Source organism: Periophthalmus magnuspinnatus, chromosome 17 (genome assembly GCF_009829125.3).
Source record: "Periophthalmus magnuspinnatus isolate fPerMag1 chromosome 17, fPerMag1.2.pri, whole genome shotgun sequence".
Classification (NCBI taxonomy): Eukaryota; Metazoa; Chordata; class Actinopteri; order Gobiiformes; family Gobiidae; genus Periophthalmus; species Periophthalmus magnuspinnatus.
In genome coordinates, this window is record NC_047142.1 from 31,360,322 (window position 1) to 31,382,031 (window position 21,710).

A 21,710-nucleotide genomic window follows, 5' to 3' on the forward strand; every position below is an offset into this window, starting at 1 on the left:
TAGTCCTCTTCCATGGCCTCCCCGAACTCCTCCCAACCCCGAGTTTTTGCCTCTGCAACCGCACGAGCCGCAGCACGCTTGGCCCGCCTGTACTCATCGGCTGCCTCAGGAGTCCCACGAGCCAACAAGGCTCGATAGGACTCTTCAGCTTGACGGCATCCCTTACTTTCGGTATCCACCACCGGGTTCAGGGATTGCCGCCGCGACAAGCACCGCAGACTTTACGACCACAACTACAAGCGGCCACATTGACAATAGAGGTGGAGAACATGGCCCACTCGGAGTCCATGTCTCCAACCTCCCCCGGGATCAGGGAGAAGTTCTCCCGGAGGTGTGAGTTGAAGACCCCTCTGACAGAGGGCTCTGCCAGGCATTCCCAACAGACCCTTACAATACGCTTGGGTCTGCCAGGTCTGTCCGGCTTCCTCCTCCGCCAGCGGATCCAACTCACCACCAGGTGGTGATCAGTTGACAGCTCAGCCCCTCTCTTCACCCGAGTGTCCAAGACACGCGGTCGGAGGTCAGATGACACGACAACAAAGTCGATCATCGACCGCCGACCTAGAGTGTCCTGGTGCCACGTGCACCGATGGACACCCTTGTGCTCGAACATGGTGTTTGTTATGGACAAACTGTGACTAGCACAGAAGTCCAATAACAAAACACCGCTCGGGTTCAGATCAGGAAGGCCGTTCTTCCCAATCACGCCCCTCCAGGTGTCACTGTCATTACCCACATGGGCGTTGAAGTCCCCCAGGAGAACAATGGAGTCCCCAGTCGGTGCACTGTCTAGTACCCCTCCCAGGGGCTCCAAGAAGGCCGGGTACTCTGCACTGCTGTTTGGCCCGTAGGCCGACACAACAGTGAGAGACCTGTCCCCGACCCGAAGGCGCAGGGACGCGACCCTCTCGTTCACCGGAGTGAACCTCAACACGAAGCGGCTGAGCTGTGGGGCAATGAGCAAGCCCACACCAGCTCGCCGCCGCTCCCCGTGGGCAACGCCAGAGAAATGAGAAATGGAGAGTCCAATCCCTCTCAAGAAGTTGGGTTCCAGAGCCCAAGCTGTGCGTGGAGGTGAGGCCGATTATATCTAGCCGGTAACGCTCAACCTCCCGCACAAGCTCAGGCTCCTTCCCCCCCTGCGAGGTGACATTCCATGTCCCCAGAGCCAGTCTCCATGTCCAGAGATCCGGTCGTCGAAGTCTTCGACTGCTGCCTAGATCTTCATGCACCGGCCCCTTACGGATCCTCTTGCGGGTGGTGGGTCCACATGAGGACGGCCCCACGTCACTCCTTCAGGCTGAGCCCGGCCGGGTCCTGTGGGGAAAGGCCCTGCTACCAGGCGCTCGCTGTCGAGCACCCACCCCAGGCCTGGCTCCAGGGTGGGGCCCCAGTAAAGCCGGTCCGGGCGACGTAACTGGCCTTGATTTAATTTTCTTCAAAAAATGAAGATATAAATTAACAACAACAAATCAGCCGCCTTCTTTCACCGAGGTCGCTCCTGCTAGTGTTAACAACAGGTTTGACTGACAGTGTTGCTAAGCGCCTGCTGATGTGGGAAGAGTCGTTACCTTCAACAGCCTGGCTCTGGATTGGCTCTTTAGTTGCAATGATACTTGTCGGCATAATACCAAATATGGAACTCGGCTCCACATTTGTCCCTATAACTGCTCTAGCCTCAATGAGCTTCATTTAACTGGAGCCAAACGCTGTGGGTGATGTCACACTCATTTAGTAAACTTTTTTATACAGTCTATGGACATTACTCAAACTAATTACCAAATTAGTGCTGTCATCAACTAAAGAAATTCTTGTTGGACTAAAGACAATCATGTCTTTAGTCCAACAAGAATTTGTTAATTGACTAAAAAGGGGAAAATCTCTCAAACTAATCAGTATGTCTATGATCTGACCCTGTAACTGTGCTCAAAATAATACAGTTGCATGTGAGTTTATGCAAAAAAATATGCAGAATATCAATAGATAACAGTGTGTTTATGTGGAAAAAGGCAGATTAAGTGCTGGATTCATTCCCAAATCTTCAGATAATCCACTCCACTCCCTGCCTTTTACTTTCTGCCCCATATAAATCCTCATAATCTAAATCAAATGTGTAGTGCACTAAGATTCATTTTGATTCAAGACACAATTGAATGATTAATCGAGTAAACAACTACAGCACTGTTTTTAGTCATGCAACCCTGCTCTAATGTGATGAAATGTTCTGCAGTGGGGCTTTAACCCTGCTTTGTGTAGTTTTATTTTTTTCACTTGGTAAAAAAGAGAATAAGATATATTATACAATAGAATGTGAAGGATGGATCCCAAAAACTCTCAGGGAAAGATGCCAGGTTTTTCCCAGAATGCTGACGAAACTATTATGGGGCTTCCAGGACAATGATTCACCCATTAATATACCAAGGAAACAAACACAGTTTATGTTTTTTAACTGGTATTATCAATTCGGATTTTTATCAAGGAATCAACAAAGTTTGATTTTAAACTAAAAAATATGTCATTTGTTTTTTTTTATGTTGCATGAGGTTTTTCAATAGTTTCACGGAGGCACTGGGTAGATCATTAAAGATACATTGTGTTTATACCCAAAAAGGCCATGATATTTCTGCTTATTTGACCTTTTTCTGAATCTTTATCTTGTTGTGGAAAAATAATGTCTCTTGATGAATAATAATACATTTGCAAAACCTGGTGAGTGATGAAGTATAAAAGGTGTATTCTATCTTACACAGATACAGACAGAGCCCAGGCCTGATGGGACAAGGCCCAGGCCTGACCTGGCCGCAGACCGGTAGCCTTCTGGCGTTCCAAGCAAGACTCTCCTTAGTCTCCTCCAGAGCATCTCACCCAGAGCATCTGAGCTCTGTATTTATACCAGAATGACAAACATCATACATTAAAAGAGCAGGGTCACATCTGTTCACACTCATGTGTTAATCCAGTTTTACACTTGGAGACAGGTAAAACAACACAGAGTTTCCTGTGGGACAGAGCCTGTTGTCTTTCACACATGCTCATGTCTGCTTTGGGTCTGACTGACACAGATCAAATACTTTTAAACAGAGAAATGATAAGAATATTTTCCTCACATAAGTACATGTACACATGTACATTTACATCACATCTGTACTGATAAGTTGACTGACAATTTTTATGTCCACTGTGACTGCCCCTTTAAGCCAGTTGGCTTAATTTCATTGATTGGGTCTGATTTTCTGTGAAATCTTCATCCATGCTGTGATGCATGTTGATGTGGTCTCCATGGCGACAGGTGAGAACTATTCCAGAGTCGTCACTGAAACAAACCCGATGATTCTTATAATCTGCTGAACCCACAGTCACTCTTTTCAGCCGTGTGTCGTCTACACGTTAAGCTTCATTTCATTACCTCCTGTCCAAACTTTTCAGAATAAAGCCCTTTGTGCAGGTGGTAAACATGAGGCTTTTATGTTGAAAGCACTACAGAAAGTTTCTAATTGTTTATCGCAGAAACTTGACATTGACTTAGAAGCAGCTGTAGGGCTGCCAGATATATACTGCAATCAAATCAAATCACAGTTAGCAAAAGGACTGCAGTGACTTTCCAAACAACAAGTTATCCTGTCAGATTCTGTGTAAAAGCTGTTAACCCTGTATATTTAATGTTCCTGTGTGTCAGATGCCCTCCCTGAGACTCCATAGGGTAAAAGCTGTTAACCCTGTAGCTTACACCTCTACAAACATGTTCTGAAATGCATGGGATTCTTGGATTAGTTTCAAGTTCAGATTTCAGTCTCTCTTAGATGTGAATGCTTCTGGATGGCTTTAAAATGTCCAAAAAAAAAATCACAATTAGACAAAGGTGGGTGGTGCACCCCTGATTGTTTCCATGGAGATGTTAGTTTACATATACCGAAATTGGAATGATACAGAAAGTTATTTTGGCCCCTGTGAAAGGATGACAGGCTTTACCTGAAATGTTCCACAATATGGCGTTAAATGTATCTCTCTGTTCATCCAATTAGATTTTTTATTGCTTAAAATAGATAGAAAAACATGCATCCATAGATCTGACCTGTAACTTGTCCTGCTGATGTCACCTGCTTGTCTCCATGGAGATAGATGCTATATCATTTAAGTTATAAAATATGAAGCTGTAACTGTGTGTCTGTCCTGTGCAGATCGAAAGTTCCTGATCGCCAACGCGCAGGTCGAGAACTGCGCCATCATCTTCTGTAACGACGCCTTCTGTGGGATGTGTGGATACTCACGAGCCGAGGTCATGCAGCAGCCCTGTACCTGCAGCTTCCTCTACGGCCCCCACACCACCAGACCCGCCGTGGCCCAGATCTCCAAAGCTCTGCTCGGGGCGGAGGAGAGGAGGGTGGAGATCACACTGTACACCAAAGAAGGTAAGAAGGAGAGAGAAGAGGAGAGGAGACAGGAGCCCACACCACCAGGCCCGCTGTGGCCGAGACCTCCAAGGCTCTGGTCAGGGCGGAGTATAGGAGGGTGGCGATCACACTGTACACCAAAGAAGGTAAGAACCACAGGAGAGAGGAGAGGAGGAAGAGGAGAAGAGACATGAGCCCATAACACCACGCCTGCTGTGACCCAGATCTCCAAGGCTCTTCTTGTGGTGGAGGAGAGGAGGGTGGAGATCATCAAAGAAGGTAAGAAAGAGAGGAGGAGAGATGGGGAGAGAAGGAGGAGAGGGAGGAGAAAGGAGGAGGGTAGAGATAATGCTCTACACTAAAGAAGGTAAGGAGGGAGGAGAGAGTACCCACACCTCCAGTCTCAACATGGCCCAGATCTCCATAGCTCTATTTGAGGTGGAGCAGAAGAGGGTGGAGATCACACTGTACACCAAAAAAAAGATGGGGAGGAGAGAGGAAAAGAGTATTCATGTGTTTCAGCGTCCTGTTTAGTTGTGATATTTTGAGGTCTTGTGTCTGTTAAATTTTGTTTTGAATTGTTGTTTTTGAAAGAAATCTCCAAACTGACAACACTCACATCTTTGGGGTTGAATAATGGCTCCACTTTCTGAAGAAAAAAATCATTTGACTTTTGTTCATTTATATTGACAGAAAAGATGCTGAACTTTGTATTACACAAATTTTGACTCTTGTGAGAATTTAAGCCATGATATAATGCTGTTACCTCCTCAAAAATAGACCTGGAGTTGTGTTTTTCTTTCATTCACACATGTTTGAGTAACACTATTATCTTTTCCACCGTGTGATGTCATGAAGCAGTAGTTTTCAAGTTAACAGCTCCTGTATCCTTTAGTTAAGTAGAGATTGTAGCAAAAGACGAAGTTTAAATCTGTCAACTGGACAAATCGTTGTAGGAGTGAAGACGTTTTGCTGCGTCACGAGGTGGAACTGAGTGTTTTCTCTTTCCTAAATATGCAGGGTTTGTGTGTTCAACATGAGTGAATGAAACAAAACACAACTCCAGGTCTATTTGTGATGAGGAAACATCATTATAACATAGATGAGAGAGCAGTGTAATATAGACTCTTTGATGCAGTGCACAGCTCTGCTCCTTTAGGCTCCTCAGCTCTGAACTAATGTCCCTGTCTTCTGTGTGAGTGATGCTCTACGCCTTTACACTCATGACCTTTATGATGACGTCTACACTTTGAGAACAGGCAGGAATACTTATCAAAATCAAACTGAGCCCTCTTTGAGATCTAAACTCCCCTGTGTGTCAGATGCGCTCCCTGTGTCTACATGGGGTTATTCTGTGTAAAAGCTGCTGACCCTGTAGTTTAAACCTCTACAGTTACTTATATACAATACAAGAAACTTTTCTGGATGTTACTGCTTTGTCTGGAATGTTCCACGGTGTGGCATTAAGTATATCTTGCATTTACACATTATTGGAAGTGTTTTTGTTGGTCATAAATATCTTCAAAAATAGGCATTGTTCAATGGGCAGCTGACCTTTAACCTTTAAATGGACCTGGTGGCGTCACCTGCTCATCTTCAGGTTTAATGCCGTACTGTGGAACATTTCAGGCATGTCAAATAATATCTCCATGGAGACAAGCAGGTGAAAAGCTTTTCCACCTTTAAAGAATAATCTAATTGCAATATTTAGCAGATAAAATTTGAGATTTCCTACTTGCCTGGCGAATCCAGATTGTTTTTGTTGTTGTTGTTGTTTTTATACAGAGATCAGTCTGGTTTACACTCTCTACCTCTGTCGCGTCTTGAGTCAGACCAAACCTGATCTTCCAATCACATTTTTTTATTTCAATGACTCATTTGGAACGAAGGAGCTCATTGGTCACTTATCATTTACAAACAAAATCACATTTCTCTCACCTCAGATTAGTGCATTACTCATTGATTCTGCAGAAATCTATCATGTTTTTCAGTCCCCTATGATATTTTTGCCTTTCTTTACATTTACATTTAAATAGCGTATTTGTTTTGATATGGGTAGATAATGTGTGTCCCTGATTGGCTAATCCATCTGTCAATCACACCCATCACCAGTGACCAGAGATTCACCAGTGACCAGACTCACATCTCACATCTTCATAAACTTTTCTAGGTGTGTGTTCTGGATCTCAGGCTCATTTCCTTCCCTTTTGGAGGTATGAATCAGAGGCCGTTCCACACGCCTCTGCTCCTTCAGCTGAGTCCAGATCACATTATAAAGTATGGGACTGCACTGGGCTATATTGTTTCCTCAGGGCTCAGATTCTTCATCGTCAGAAGGAGCTTTGTTTAAGAGCGCTGGTATTTTTGGACCACAGAGAAGCAGCTACACTGTAAGAAAGCAATAAACATAAGAGCTAAGAGGGCTTCAGATCAATAGTGCATCTCTCATGTTAGAGTTGATCAGATATCTGATTGAAATAAGAAAGATCAGGTCAGACATATTGTGCTTGTGTGTGCTCTGCAGGTCTAATCTATGACACCTGCGGATCATTTTGTTATAATTTGGACATTTTAAATCACAATATTAATCTAAAACTACTTAATAAAAGAAACAAGTTCACTGACTTCTGTGTTAGGAAACTGCGATGTCCAGTGGGAGCTGACGTCGGCGTAAATGTCAAGATAAAAAAGTGCTGCATGCTGTTGATTTATTTCTTTTTTCATTTGTACCACAATGAATATGCGACGCTGCACAATCCTACGAGTCACTGATTAAGAAAATAAAATTGGAGAAGGAAGTGCGTACGTCACAGTGGGCGTGTCCCGGTGAAGGTGAAAACAGGGGTAGATCGGCAAAATGCATCTTGAAAATAAGTGATTAAAGACAAACATGAATCACTCCAAATACAACTTCAGAGGCTCAATGAGAAGAAACAATTATAACATGGTTAAAAGCTCCGAAAAGAACAGTTTGGAGAATAAGTCTGATTTAAGAACAACAACAAACAACTCAAATATCTTTAGTAATATTCTTGCAGTGTATGTCTAAAAGTAAAGCACCGCACTACAAAAAATTACATCATAGAAGCTGGTGTTCTTTTGTCCTGAAGTTCATTATTTTTTGTTCGATTGATTTGATTAGAAAAAATGTGAAAAACAGGACTAGTTAATGTTAAATTGTTCACTGTGGTCCAAAGTACTGCTGTCATGATGCTAAAATTTCAAACTCAATTTCGATACTAAAGAATAAACTCAATACTTGATACCGATTTTGATACTGGTACAAAGGAAACAAAGGTTATCCAGTTATGTGATTTTTTAATATGACTCAATACTTGCTTAAATGAGTATCTAGTTTCAATGTTAGTTTTAGTACCCATTAGTTTAAGATTTTTGATCATTTTGACAACCCTAGTCCAAAACGATTTCTCACTTACCTTATGCATTCAGAACATCCTAAGTATTCACCATGATGAGTTTATAAGCACATATCACAACGCTCAGAGACCAAACTTAAAATGACAGAAAACCCTATTTTCCTGGAAGAACTCAGTTCAATGTAATAAAACAGGTTTAGTAAATCAAGATCGCAAATGAAGAATCCCAGTCATTTTAAAACCAAGGCTCGTCTTTTTACTGCGTCTCAGGGATTATTACCTCCACAGTCACATTTCCTCTCAGACCATGACCTTTGACTCGAGGCCTCCATTGTTTTTATTGTTTATTCTGTTGAGACCCAGAAGCGAGAGAGGGAAAGGAGGAGGAGAGAGAAGACAAGAGGAAGAGTGGAAGAAGAGGAGGAGAAATGAGGCGAGGGAGGAGAAGAGAGCTGACTTCACAGTTTATGAGTTTGTGTAGTAGACATTTTTGTATAGATTTTTGATACAGTGCTGAAATCTGTGACACTTAAAAGAAGATCAATTTTCATGAGCAACGTCAGTTGATCTGAAATGATAATAAAACACAACAGGAAACACACACCTCCATCTCTAAGGAGATGAGGATACACGACTCCTCCTGTTCAAGGAGAAGAGAGAGCAAATCGACATTTAGTTAGTTCTGATTTAGTCCTGGTTTAGTCCTAGTTTAATCTTGGTTAAGTCCTAGTTTAGACCTGGTTTAGACCTGGTTTAGCTTGCAGTAGTGTTTGCATTTTGTAATATTGTTATAAAGTCATACTTGAGTTTTGAAGCTTCATACACTACACACATACACACCCAGACACGCACAAACACACACTACATGGACACACTCATATTGGGTCTTTTCTGAGCTCCTGTTTATGGAGGACTGAGGAAGAAAATCACAAACATCTGATCAATATCAACCCGATCAGAGCTACTTTAAACTGCTCCTGTGCAGACAGACAAAATATGCACTCTAGTTTAGGAAGGTACTTTGTAAACGTAGTTTTGTAAGTTGTTATCGAGTTTCCTTTGCATTTAACCCATCTTTCAATGGCATTGAGACTGTCAAGAGAAGTTCAGATTTTGAGCTAGTCTTGGTCATTTTCCTATGGGGAAAATAATGTTAGCCTTAGCCTTAGCCTTAGCCGGAGGATTGACCTATTGTGCTTGCTTTGGGTTTCCTCCAGAGAAGGAAAAGCCACTGTGCCGTCTGCTGATGTGATGCCATTGTATCCTTAGGCAAGACACTTCTCCAACATTGCCTAGTATGAAGATGGTGTGTGAGTGTTGGTGGTGGGTGGGGCCAATGGTGGAGCCTCGCTTCTGTCAATCTGCTCCATGGCAGATTTTTCAGTGATTTATTGCTGCAAAATATAACCCTGGTATGTGTCAGATGCCCTCCCGTCCTCCTGTATCAGTCTCTGTTGAGCTCTATATCATTGGTATAGTAAGATTTTAGTTTTTGTCGTTATGGCCCACCCCCATAGATACATTATTAACTGGACTGTATTATTCTGTGGCTCCTGCAGAGTGACGTTTCCTCATCAGTCTGAAACATGGGAGCGTCCCTCACGATGGCTGAACAGATGGATGTTCTCTCATTGAAGTAGAGCTGCAGAGTCCACTTTATTTAAATGAAAAAGTCCAGTGTGTCTGGCTGTAATCTAATCTGTCGCCCACAGTCTGAAAACTAAGAAATAAAGTGAAGAGAGGTTTTTCTGGGGCCATGAATCAGAGCAGGTTTAGCTCCTCGGGGTCAGAGCGATGTTTAAATGCTCTCCATTCAACACAGCAGAGAGAGGACAGAGAGAGAGGGAGACAGGGAGAAAGAGATAAAAAGAGAGAAAGAGAGAGAGAGATAAAGAGAGAGGGAGAGATGAAGAGGGAGTGAGAGGGGGAGAGGAAAAAGAAGAGGGAGAGAGAAGAAAAAGAGAGACAGAAAAGAGACAGAAGAGAGGGGAAGGGGTGAGTATTTGACCCAAGTTTCTCTCGGATAAACCTGACCCATCCTTTAGTATCTTAGGGTTAAACCTGCATTTGACCTGTCTTTCAGTGTCTCTGACTTAAACCTGCATTTGACCCATCCTTCAGTGTCTCTGGCTTAAACCTGCATTTGACCCGTCCTTCAGTGTCTCTGGCTTAAACCTGCATTTGACCCATCCTTCAGTGTCTCTGGCTTAAACCTGCATTTGACCCATCCTTCAGTGTCTCTGGCTTAAACCTGCATTTGACCCATCCTTCAGTGTCTCTGGCTTAAACCTGCATTTGACCCATCCTTCAGTGTCTCTGGGTTAAACCTGCATTCTGGGTTAAACTGTTAGTGCCTTGAGGTAGTCTTGGTCGGGACTTAGCTGGAGGATTGTGCATGTTTTGGGTTTAGAGAGAGAGAGAGAAAGAGAGGAAAATAGAGAGTGCAAAAGAGATGGAGAGAGAGATTGAACAGGAGCAGTGAAGTCCCTTTCATGAGAATTTCAAAGAAGCCAATGCCCACATATTAAGGCTGTGCAATGAATAACATTTAAAGCTGCACTGTGTAACTTTTATGGTGGTGGTGGGTCTGTCACAGTGGAGATGTTATTGGTTTGCCTGTACAATATAGCATGTTTTTTTTTTTTTTGGCCCTCTGTTGTAAAGTGATGATGTCACAGTGATAGAGTCATGTGACCTGATTTATAAGTGTTATATTGAGCCGCAGATGTGCCTCTGTGTGACCTCTGTGTGTAATTAGCTCTGTGTTTGAACCTTGTTTTAATCTGATCCAAACAAAAGACTCAAGCTCCATAGAGTTTATCTGCACTGGCTCAAAGTCACTGCAGCAGCGGTTTAATTACTCCATCAACATAAACGTACTGCTGTGAATGTGTATGTACAAAGTGTACGTAGATTAACCTTAATGAGCTTTTATGAGCTACTAAAGCCGGAGTAGCTCATTTATTCATGTGACGGCACAGTGGCTCACGCTTTAAAGCAAGAAGGTTCTGGGTTTGATTCCGGGGTCAGCTGGGCCTTTCTGTGTGGAGTTTGCATGTTCTCCCTGTGTCTAGGTGGATTTCCTCCAGGTACCCCAGTTTCCCCCATCAACCCAAAACACAATAGGCCAAATTCTCCAGCTAGCATAAGACCTGGAGGTGGGTCGCAGCGCTGCTTCTGAGGAGATGCCCCAGCAGCATTGAGCAGTGGGTCAAATGCAGAGACAAAAGATGATGTAACAGGGTTAAATATGCCAAAAGTATATTAAAAGGCACACATTGACAGTACTGACAGTTTGTTTGTTTTTAGTTTTTTTTTTTTTTTTTACTCAAATTAGCTTTATACGGCAAAAACAGAATTGAAGTTTCTCTGTGACAGGAGGATATAAAGGACACGTGGACCCTCACAACATCGACTGTCCTCCATACACAGACTCAGAGTTATGTTCTTTAAGGAGAGAGAGGTTGAGTTAATCTGTGTCTGATCCAGAGTCTGTATCAGTGATAAACGTGCGTGTCTGCAGTGTCTTTGTGGTTTCACTCTTCACTGGGTTTACACTGTTTACTTCATTTTCTTGTTTTATAGTCAGGTACAAACTAAATATTGATCAGAGTTGTAGTCTTTTATATTTGTTACTTAACTGTAGCAGCTCTTTCACATTTTAGATTCAGCGTTAGGAGCTTTTCCAGAAGAAAATATCATTAGTGCCATAGACTGTCATATAATACTGCCACTCATTCTATAAATTGGGAATGCATAACCTCTATGGACGTTTGGGCTGTTAGTCTGAGTTTTCTGTGTAAAGTTGAAGTAAAAGGTTTGTTCCTCCTGTATTGACCCAGAGCCCTGAACAGCCCTCAGTGAGTTATGGGACACCAGTTTCTCAGATCGATATTTGAGGCTCAGGTTAAAAATACAGCTCTTAATGTCTGAGATTACACTGTTTATCCCCAGCTCTGCTTTGCACCAAGAGCCCATTCAAACCTATTACTCAGCATGTGTCTAGGCTTTACTTTGGGAGAACTTATATGATGTGTGAGTTGGAGAGTAAAACCCTCTGGCAGATATAAGGCTGCACTGTAGATTGTTATCCCAAAATGCAATTTGAGAGTCTGCAAATATCGAATCACCCATCCATCCATTTTCTTCCGCTTATCCGGGACCGGGTCGCGGGGGCAGCAGTCTGAAGCAGGGACTCCCAGACTTCTCCCACCCCAGACACTTCCTCCAGCTCTTCCGGTGGGACCCCAATGCATTCAAATCACAAAGACTGCAGTTACTTCAATAATAGAATATCATCTGCATGGAACAAAATATCCAGTCTTTATATTGAAAAGTTGCACGAAATCTTACACAATAGGGCTTTAAACTTATTTATCTCCATGGAGACGAGCAACCATCACAGCCAGGGTAAGCTCCAGCTCAGATCTGCGGAGAGGTGAGACTTCTCAAAGTAGCAGTGCATGTTTTTCAAAGTATTTTCAAGAAATATAAACAGCAGAAATGATACGAATGCATGTGTGTTTCATGCCATAATGCGGTACTTCCAGGCAAAGCAACAACTTCCCCGTGGAAACAAACAGGCGGCGGACCCCTTGGAAAAAGCAAAAAAGTTCCGGAGTGCGCTTTTTAACAATAAGCAAAACAAACATTTTGATCTTTATAATGAGAGAAGATGTTGTTTGAGAATCTCTTTGTCCATATTATGTGGCCTTTGTGCTCTCTGTACAATTAGCATGAGGTGTGATTGCTTCTCTACAGCTCTCACACATGCCCTTTGACCCCTGGCTCATTAAACGCAGCGTTACATGTGCCTTGTATCAGATCAATGCAGAGGTGTGGACATGGACCTGGCTTATGGAGGTCAAAACTGCACATGGACATTTTGCCGTGTTCCTCTGGGAAAGACCTGAACGGTGGTGCGTGGTGTTTGTGCTCCGATGGACACACGTGAAGATGAGGGAAAACAGGAAGTCATTATTGGAATATGGATCGTCGGAACGTAAATGTCCAAAAGTATATGAGATAGGCCTGCAAGAATATTCTCAGTGGAATCGAAATTACAATTTGAATGGACGTAGTTAACAAATCACAAAAGCCGCCATTTTGTTGTCATTTCCTCCATAACCATGTTCTGAAATGTGATTCTTGTTCTAGTTTGTCAGTTTATATTTCAGTCTTTAAAGGGCTCATATTGCACCATTTTCTGATCTCTGTTCTAATCTTGTTTCCTCATCACAAACAGACCTGGAGTTGTGTTTTGTTTCATTCACCCATGTTTAACATTTTGAGCAGGTAACAGCATTATAACATGATTTAAAGCTCACAAGAGTCATTTTTGTGTAATACAGGACCTTTAACTGTGAACTTTGAACAAAAATCCCATTATTAAAACATCAATCACAAATCTAATAGCAATCGCACTGCTTGTCAGAAATAGTTCCCAAAGTAAAGTGTTCATCTGGTCACCTCTGTACAGACAGTACCTCTGTTGGCTCCAAGGTGGAAATATTGACAGAAATGAAAATTCTTTTTTTTCCCTGGGTATCGGTTACAGTTGGATATTGAAAAATTAGATGATATTTGGCACCGATATTTTTTGTGAGCTGCCTCAGTCTATGTGCGCAGTGGTGCTTCTAAAAGGTTGTAAATGCTCTGTTTCACCTGATGATGTCATGAGATGGTGCCCTCGTCTTCCAGGATGTGCTGCTCTGTGTTTTTAAAGTTCACACACACTGTATTCATTTCAGCTCACATCTCTTTCTTTTACTGTGAGCACTAGTATCTACCAGGTATTGAGTTTACCCTTATTCAAACAGCTCGACCCCAGTCCATGTAGCCTCACCCTGTCTCAAACCACCCTCTAGTAATGTTTGGATATAGACTAGAGCAGTGCTGCCCAAACTTGACTTGGATGCAAAGTTACAGAGAGATTCACACTGAAGTAGCACAACACAAACAATACAAAATTATACATTATTAAAAGCACAGGTAAATCAGCCAAAAACCTGTGAATATAAAAAGGTTTTCAGCAGTGGTGGAAGGTAACAAAGTAAACGTTTTAGGTATGTGTACTTTACTTAAGTAGATTTTAAAGTGCATACGCTTTACTTTTACTTCACTACATTTGAGAGCAGTATCTGTACTGTCTACTCTACTACATTTTTGAACAGGACTGGAAAGTAAAAGCATTTTTTATTATAGTTTGAGACCTGCTGAAAAGGCTGAGGATTTTATTTTAGTTTATAATTTCAGCAAACAAAAATATACAAACAAAAACAGTTGGAAAAAAAAACCAAAAAACAATTCAGTTGTTAACGTTGAACAAAATTCAGCACAAATCTTCATCAAAATCACTACATCTGAAGCTTTATAAGACTCAAAATCTGAGCAAAATACTTAAAAAAAAATATACTTTTTACTCTTTAAGCACATTTTATACTGTTTTTTTTTTAATACTTTTATTAAAGATGACTTTTTCATATGATACTTTTACTTGAGTATTTTTTGCTCCAGTGTCTGTACTTTTAATTAAGTAACAAAATTGAGTACTTTTCCACCACTGGTTTCGAGCAGTGATTTAAAGCAATTTCTTGACCTGGCATAATTCTAAAAGAAGGGTGTTCCTTGAGGAAGGAGCTTGGACAGAAAAGACGTGATCTCCTCTTGTGGCTGTTTGAGATGTGGGCACAGCCTGCAGAGCGCTGTATGGGTGTAGGGTGTCACTCAGAGCTCGGAGAATGCTTTGCTTCGTATGTGTCCTTCAGGCTCTTTTGGCACCATTTTTTCAAACCATTTCCTGAAAGTGTGTCATTTTGCACACAGACTTGTTGATGTCATCTGACACCAGCCCGTCCATGAGCACTGACCTTCAGGTGTCAGAGGAGGAAGTGATGTAATAGGATCTGTGTCATGTGACCGCAGGGAAACATGGAGGTTGAGATTATCCGGCGTTTTGTCCTTAATCCTGAACTTTATGGCTTTATTCAAAAACACCACGAGACTTGTGCTGCGGTAATGAGACTGATCCTGTCCCAACAGACCAGCGACCTTCACATCAAACAGGCTTTTATTACCACTTTAATAAGACGATAGGAGACGTGTGAGGGCAACATGAGCAAAAATACTATTCACAACAATATCTTTAGGAAGTTTCAAAAAATAGAAAGTTATTGTCTGTCACACATAAACTTTAAGAGTTAGATTTGATAGAATAAGTGTTTTTTTCCCAGTTTGGCAAAATTTTAGGCTCTAAATGTTACTTACTGGTTGGAAATCATGACAACAGGGAATCCCGTAACTGTTACCTAGCAACCAGGATGTACACTGGGCCAAAACTCCTCGAATGTTTGATAAAATTTCATAACACGCCGTCACTAGGTAAAAAGTAGTTTGGCCATTGCTGTCTGTCAGAAGAGAACATTGTATAAAATGTGTTTGTGAGGGACTATGACGATAGACTGACTTTATATCGCACTTGTTTGCAGTGGTGGAGGGTAACAAAATAAAAGTAGCAAAGTACTGCACTTAAGTAACATTTTTAGGTATCTGTACAAGTACATTTTACTCTGGATAAATTTTACTTCACTACATTTTGAACAGGACTTAACAGTAAAAAGTACTTTTCATATGATTTGAGGGGTTATTTTTACTATGTTCGTGGTAACGTTTTCAAGTTCAAGCTTCGCCTTAAAACAAATACACACAATTCATTAGAAAAATTAAGAAATTGATTTGTACTGTTACTGTTGAACAAAATATATCTCATTTTTAATCAGTATCACTACAATTACACTTTAACAAATGAACAACACTTGTGTGAAATACTTTTTTAATTTACTTTTTATTCTAAAGTGCGTCAATACTTTTACTTAAGTAAAATTTTTCATACTTTTAAGTTCACTTGAATAACTTTTTCCCTCTGTATGTGTACTTTTACTTAAGTAACAAAACACTGCTTGTTTGTTGAACTTTGATACAGGAACAAAAAAATGTAAGATATTTCAAAACTGGAGACTACAGTCCCACAAATGCACTTGAATAATCTGTTAACAAACATTTATACTCACACCTGCTCCTGTTTGTAATATTTAAATGGACTTATGTACTTAAAACTACTACTGTTTTTTTGTTTATATTTTTCTGTATTTGAACAGGGAGCTCATGAAACAGAGAGTCTCAGTGCTCTCTTTGGGCTCCCTCTGTAGAAATAAACAAAAAAATAGAAATCATGTGCACAGAAAATAATATTTGACAGATCCAAATATAAGAAAAGACCTTTATTTATCATGTTTAAAGTGTCAGAAAAATGTGTTTCTTGTGTAAATTGTGGAGAACATTTGGGCAGAATTCCCCCAGTGTGATGTCATCAATATGGGACTCTCTAAACTCTATTAACTCTATAACACACTTTTCAACTTTCCTTTGCAAATTGTTTCTTGATTGGTGTAAAACTATAATTTATATTTGCAGCAGGTATAATCCCACCAGATTAAGTCGAAATTGGAGAATCATCAAAACCTATAATGCGCACTTTAAAGTCATTGATCTGGGGCAGAAGAGCACTGGAGGTGTGGGCTTCCCTGAAGCACTGTCTCACTTTAAGTTATTGATCTTTCCTCAGATGTGTTCTGTGTTTGATGCCTCCCTCTAGTGGCCCTTTTTAGTTAAACGCCTCAGGTTCTCCCTCCCCTCAGTCTCTCGGTACCTCTCTCCTCTTCCCCCCTCCATGTGTTCCACTTCTCTCTCTCTTTCCTCCTCCTGTCCTCTGTCTCCTCCATCCCTCCCTCACCTCTACTCTTTCACTCTCTCCCCCTAAATACCCTCCCCCTTTAGGTGAGTGCTTCCACTGTGTGATCATGTTCATACTAAACTTCAAGCTGACCCACCCTCTCTCTCCTCCCTTCTCCACTCTCTTCCCTCACTCCTCCTCTCCTCTTCTCTCTCTTTCCTCTCTTCTCTCCCCTTCTCTCTCTCTTAATGCTCTCCCTCTCTCACCTCCCTCCTCCCCCTCTTTAGGTGAGTACTTCCTCTGTATCATCATGTTCATCTCTCCCCTCTCTCTCCTCCCTTCTCCTCTCTCTTCCCTTACTCCTCCTCTCCTCTTCTCTCTCTTTCCTCTCCTCTCTCCCCTTCTCTCTCTTACCGCTCTCCCTCTCTTCTCCCTCCCTCCTCCCCCTCTTTAGGTGAGTACTTCCTCTGTATGATCATGTTCATCTCTCCCCTCTCTCTCCTCCCTTCTCCTCTCTCTTCCCTTACTCCTCCTCTCCTCTTCTCTCTCTTTCCTCTCCTCTCTCCCCTTCTCTCTCTTACCGCCTTCCCTCTCTTCTCCCTCCCTCCTCCCCCTCTTTAGGTGAGTGCTTCCACTGTGTGATAGACGTGGTCCCAGTGAAGAACGAGCAGGGTTTGGTGATCATGTTCATCCTAAACTTCGAGCTGCCGTCTGAACCTCGCCCTCCTTCTTGCTCTCCGTCCAGAGACTTCCAGCGTGTGCTCCGCCTCCCCTTTATCAGCCTGGGTAAGGAGCAGCAGGATCCCGTACCGGAGCTTTATTTTTTGAGCTAATACCGATATCCTGGCAACCTCACTGTTAGCGTCACTACTTCCTGTCCAGTTCTCTGCGCGTTTTTTGCAGAGTCACGTTAAAAGAAAAAAAATCAGACAGTGGACAGTGACTGTAGGACATGTTTCTTAACATGTTAAAGACTAAACAAATGAGGTAAAAACTTCATAAGAGGAAAGGCAGGTGTTTGCGTCTCAACACTAATGCTAATTTTGAGTCATTACAAATATTAAAACAACACCATAAACTGAAATAATTGACATATATAAATCGGGTAGTTTTTACATTAATCTATTTTAATTTTAATAGGTTTATTTTATGTTTTATGCTTTTAATAAAGTTAGCAATAGCTTTGAGACAGAGTGAGCTAGCTAGCATACTGCTCACTCAGAACCTTTTACTGACGCTGACCAATAGGAGGCAGGGAAAGTGCATAGAGCTGCATTAAAAGGAACTATTTTCTGATCTATTTTATAATGTTGTTTCCTCATCACAAACAGACCTGGAGTTGTGTATTGTTTCATTCAACTGAGCTCTTCTCTTAAACCGAAAACACTCTGTTCCACCTTGTGATGTCATGTGGTAATACAGGAAGTGCTCCACTGTGTTTTTAAACTCCACACACCTTCACTAGAATCATTTGGATGATTTCAGCTCTGGGATTGCCAATTTCTATTGCACTCAAGATAAAAGGTACCAGTAGTTGTTATCTTGAAAATTACCACTTCATGACATCACAAGGTGGAACAGCATTTTGAGCTTTGGAGACAGACTAATAATAAAGTGTTACTCAAACATCTGTGAAAGAAACAAAACACAACTCCAGGTATGTTTTTTGTCGAGGTAACAACATTATAACATGACTTAAAGCTCACAAGAGTTAATTTTGTGTAATACAGGAATCAGATAATGATTCAGTGTTTATCTCCATATTACCCCGCCCAACAATCCCCCATAGTTACAGATAACATATTATAACAAAATGTAGTACCTGGTATATTATTTCATTGTGGTTTTAGTCTTTACTTAAACATAACTTTTTAAACTTGATGTCTGTGTCCTCCAGCTCAGCCCCAGCGCCTGCGCCTGCTTCTGCGCTCCCTCTCCCCCCGCTCGGGTGCTCTGTCCCCAGACACGGAGGGCTCGGATGGGGCACTCCCTCCTCTGGGACATGAGTCTGTGGCCCTGGAGAAGCTACTGTCCCTGGGGGGGGAAGAGGACGGGCTGCTATGGGAGAGAGAGTGGGAGGGAGGAGGGAGAGAGGGGGGCGGAGGGAGGAGAGAGAGGGATGGAGGGGGGAGAGAGAGGGATGGAGGGGGGAGACAGAGGGACAGAGGAGGGAGGGGAGAGGGGGAGAGCAAGGGACCAGCATCGGCACCTCCAGCATTCACTCAACAAAGGTAAATCACTACTACTGTGTGTACCAGTACTTGATTTTTTCTATGTAGTGGAGCAATCAGTACTCGATACTTTGAAGTCAAAATTACTACGCTTTGTACTGGCTGGATCTAGAAACGATCATTTCTATCAGTGACGCTAATCCATGTCTGGGTGAGTCCATCTGCACTAAAGAGACCAGTCAGTGTAACAGGGCCCTTTCCCACATTTGCCACTAGAGGGCAGCAAACACCACTGTCAGCTGTTTTAACGTTAGCAGTGTTTGAATCTTTTTCTGTTAATTTGTGTTTAAAGAGGGGTTATTGTGCAAATTCTGAGTTTTCTACCATGTTCTAATGTTTCCTCATCATAAACATGCCTGAAGAGGTTTTAGATGCCATCCATGTATGTTTGAGTATGTTAGCGATCTCTCCAGGCCCTATTCAAATCCTCCTTAGGCTTAGCAATAAGATTCTGTCCAGTTCTAAGCCCACAAGCCGACACCACCCATAGTCCCACATAATGATGTATATTCCCCATACATATACAAAAAACATGATACAAAACTGTACACAGCAATACAAAAGTGTTCACATTTTAAACATGTCCAGAAGAACTGTCAAAAAGACTGAACTCTGACCTGACAAACTAACTCAAGAATCACATTTCAGAACATGTTTGTGCAGATCTAAACTACAGGGTCAGCAGCTTTTACACAGAATAAGACCCCATGCAGACACAGGGAGGGCATCTGACACACAGAGACATAACATGTTTGTAGAGGTCTGAACTACAGGGCCAGCAGTTTTTTTTATGCAGAGTAAGAGTTGTTTGTGGAGTTGTGGTACGTCAAGAACTACAGCCTTTGTGATTTGTTAATTGCATTGATTCAAATAGTGATTTTGATTTTGATTAATGTGACAGCTTTAGTTTAAAGTCCTTTCAGCGTGTAACCATGGTGTCTCTGTTTTTTTACCCAGGAGCAGTGAGGAGCAGGACTGTATCTTCCACACTCCTCCTCCCTCTGTGGGCTTCAGCAGCTGTGGATCCCTCAAGTTCTTCTCTTCTCTGGACGACGTGAAGACGGGATCCAAGAGACTGCACAGCAGACACAGCTGTACAGGTCTGTCTTACAATACTACAATTACTACTATTACAACAACTACTACTACAGGACAAGAGACTGCACAGCAGACACAGCTGTACAGGTCTGTCTTACAATACTACAATTACTACTATTACAACAACTACAACTACTACTACAGGACAAGAGACTGCACAGCAGACACAGCTGTACAGGTCTGTCTTACAATACTACAATTACTACTATTACAACAACTACAACTACTACTACAGGACAAGAGACTGCACAGCAGACACAGCTGTACAGGTCTGTCTTACAATACTACAATTACTACTATTACAACAACTACAACTACTACTACAGGACAAGAGACTGCACAGCAGACACAGCTGTACAGGTCTGTCTTACAATACTACAATTACTACTATTACAACAACTACAACTACTACTACAGGACAAGAGACTGCACAGCAGACACAGCTGTACAGGTCTGTCTTACAATACTACAATTACTACTATTACAACAACTACAACTACTACTACAGGACAAGAGACTGCACAGCAGACACAGCTGTACAGGTCTGTCTTACAATACTACAATTACTACTATTACAACAACTACAACTACTACTACAGGACAAGAGACTGCACAGCAGACACAGCTGTACAGGTCTGTCTTACAATACTACAATTACTACTATTACAACAACTACAACTACTACTACAGGACAAGAGACTGCACAGCAGACACAGCTGTACAGGTCTGTCTTACAATACTACAATTACTACTATTACAACAACTACAACTACTACTACAGGACAAGAGACTGCACAGCAGACACAGCTGTACAGGTCTGTCTTACAATACTACAATTACTACTATTACAACAACTACAACTACTACTACAGGACAAGAGACTGCACAGCAGACACAGCTGTACAGGTCTGTCTTACAATACTACAATTACTACTATTACAACAACTACAACTACTACTACAGGACAAGAGACTGCACAGCAGACACAGCTGTACAGGTCTGTCTTACAATACTACAATTACTACTATTACAACAACTACAACTACTACTACAGGACAAGAGACTGCACAGCAGACACAGCTGTACAGGTCTGTCTTACAATACTACAATTACTACTATTACAACAACTACAACTACTACTACAGGACAAGAGACTGCACAGCAGACACAGTACAACAGGTCTGTACTACAATACTACTACTACTAATGGTACTACTGCAGGACAAGAGACTGCACAACAGGTCTATACAACAGTACTGCTACTACTACTTTAGGACACTAGAGGGCAGCACATTGCTCTTATACGGCCCATTTGGCCCTGTATCCTACAGTAAAATAAACTTTATCCATGTTATTGGAGCAGGGCTTTCTCTCCATGCTTTTGTGTCGCTGGGGCAGGTGTGCTGAACATGAGGCAGAGCAGTGGTGCTGATGTGAGAGAGTCAGAGTCACGCTGCCGGACACACAGCCAGGTTTGAAAACACTCTGAATGTTAAACTCTTATCATCCTAAATGCGATTCACAGCTGTAGCTCTGTTTGCGCAGCCGCTGACGAGCCCCTTGGAGCACAGAGCCGACTCGTACGTGGCGTTACCTCAGGGCGACCTCCTGCCTCCCTGTAAACTGCACCACGTCACTGAGAAAGTGACTCAGGTGAGTTTGAGTCAGAGTTTATAGAGAGAACGTTTGAGCTTTTATCCAGGTGCACTGTGAAGCTTTCTGAACAATCCACAGTATGACATTAAACTTGTCCATCACTATGGAGACAGACACCATCAGGCCAAGTTACAGGTCAGATCTGTGGAGAGGAGAACCCACTTACAGTAAGAATGTAAATATGTTTTTTGAGATTAAAAAAAGTACGTTTAATGTCATACTGAGG

The 21,710-nt window shown here is 42.0% G+C and overlaps 1 protein-coding gene across 1 annotated transcript in view; it reads left to right on the forward strand.

Moving 5' to 3' along the window:
- The window catches only part of LOC117384851 (potassium voltage-gated channel subfamily H member 6-like), a 77,579-nt gene that overhangs the window by 4,771 nt on the left and 51,098 nt on the right, over positions 1-21,710 (forward strand). The window contains exons 2-8 of the mRNA XM_055228272.1: positions 4,179-4,409; positions 17,121-17,285; positions 18,397-18,571; positions 18,668-18,730; positions 19,688-19,830; positions 21,227-21,300; positions 21,374-21,481. Of these exons, the coding sequence (XP_055084247.1) occupies positions 4,179-4,409; positions 17,121-17,285; positions 18,397-18,571; positions 18,668-18,730; positions 19,688-19,830; positions 21,227-21,300; positions 21,374-21,481 (959 nt within the window). The remainder of the gene's footprint in view (positions 1-4,178; positions 4,410-17,120; positions 17,286-18,396; positions 18,572-18,667; positions 18,731-19,687; positions 19,831-21,226; positions 21,301-21,373; positions 21,482-21,710) is intronic.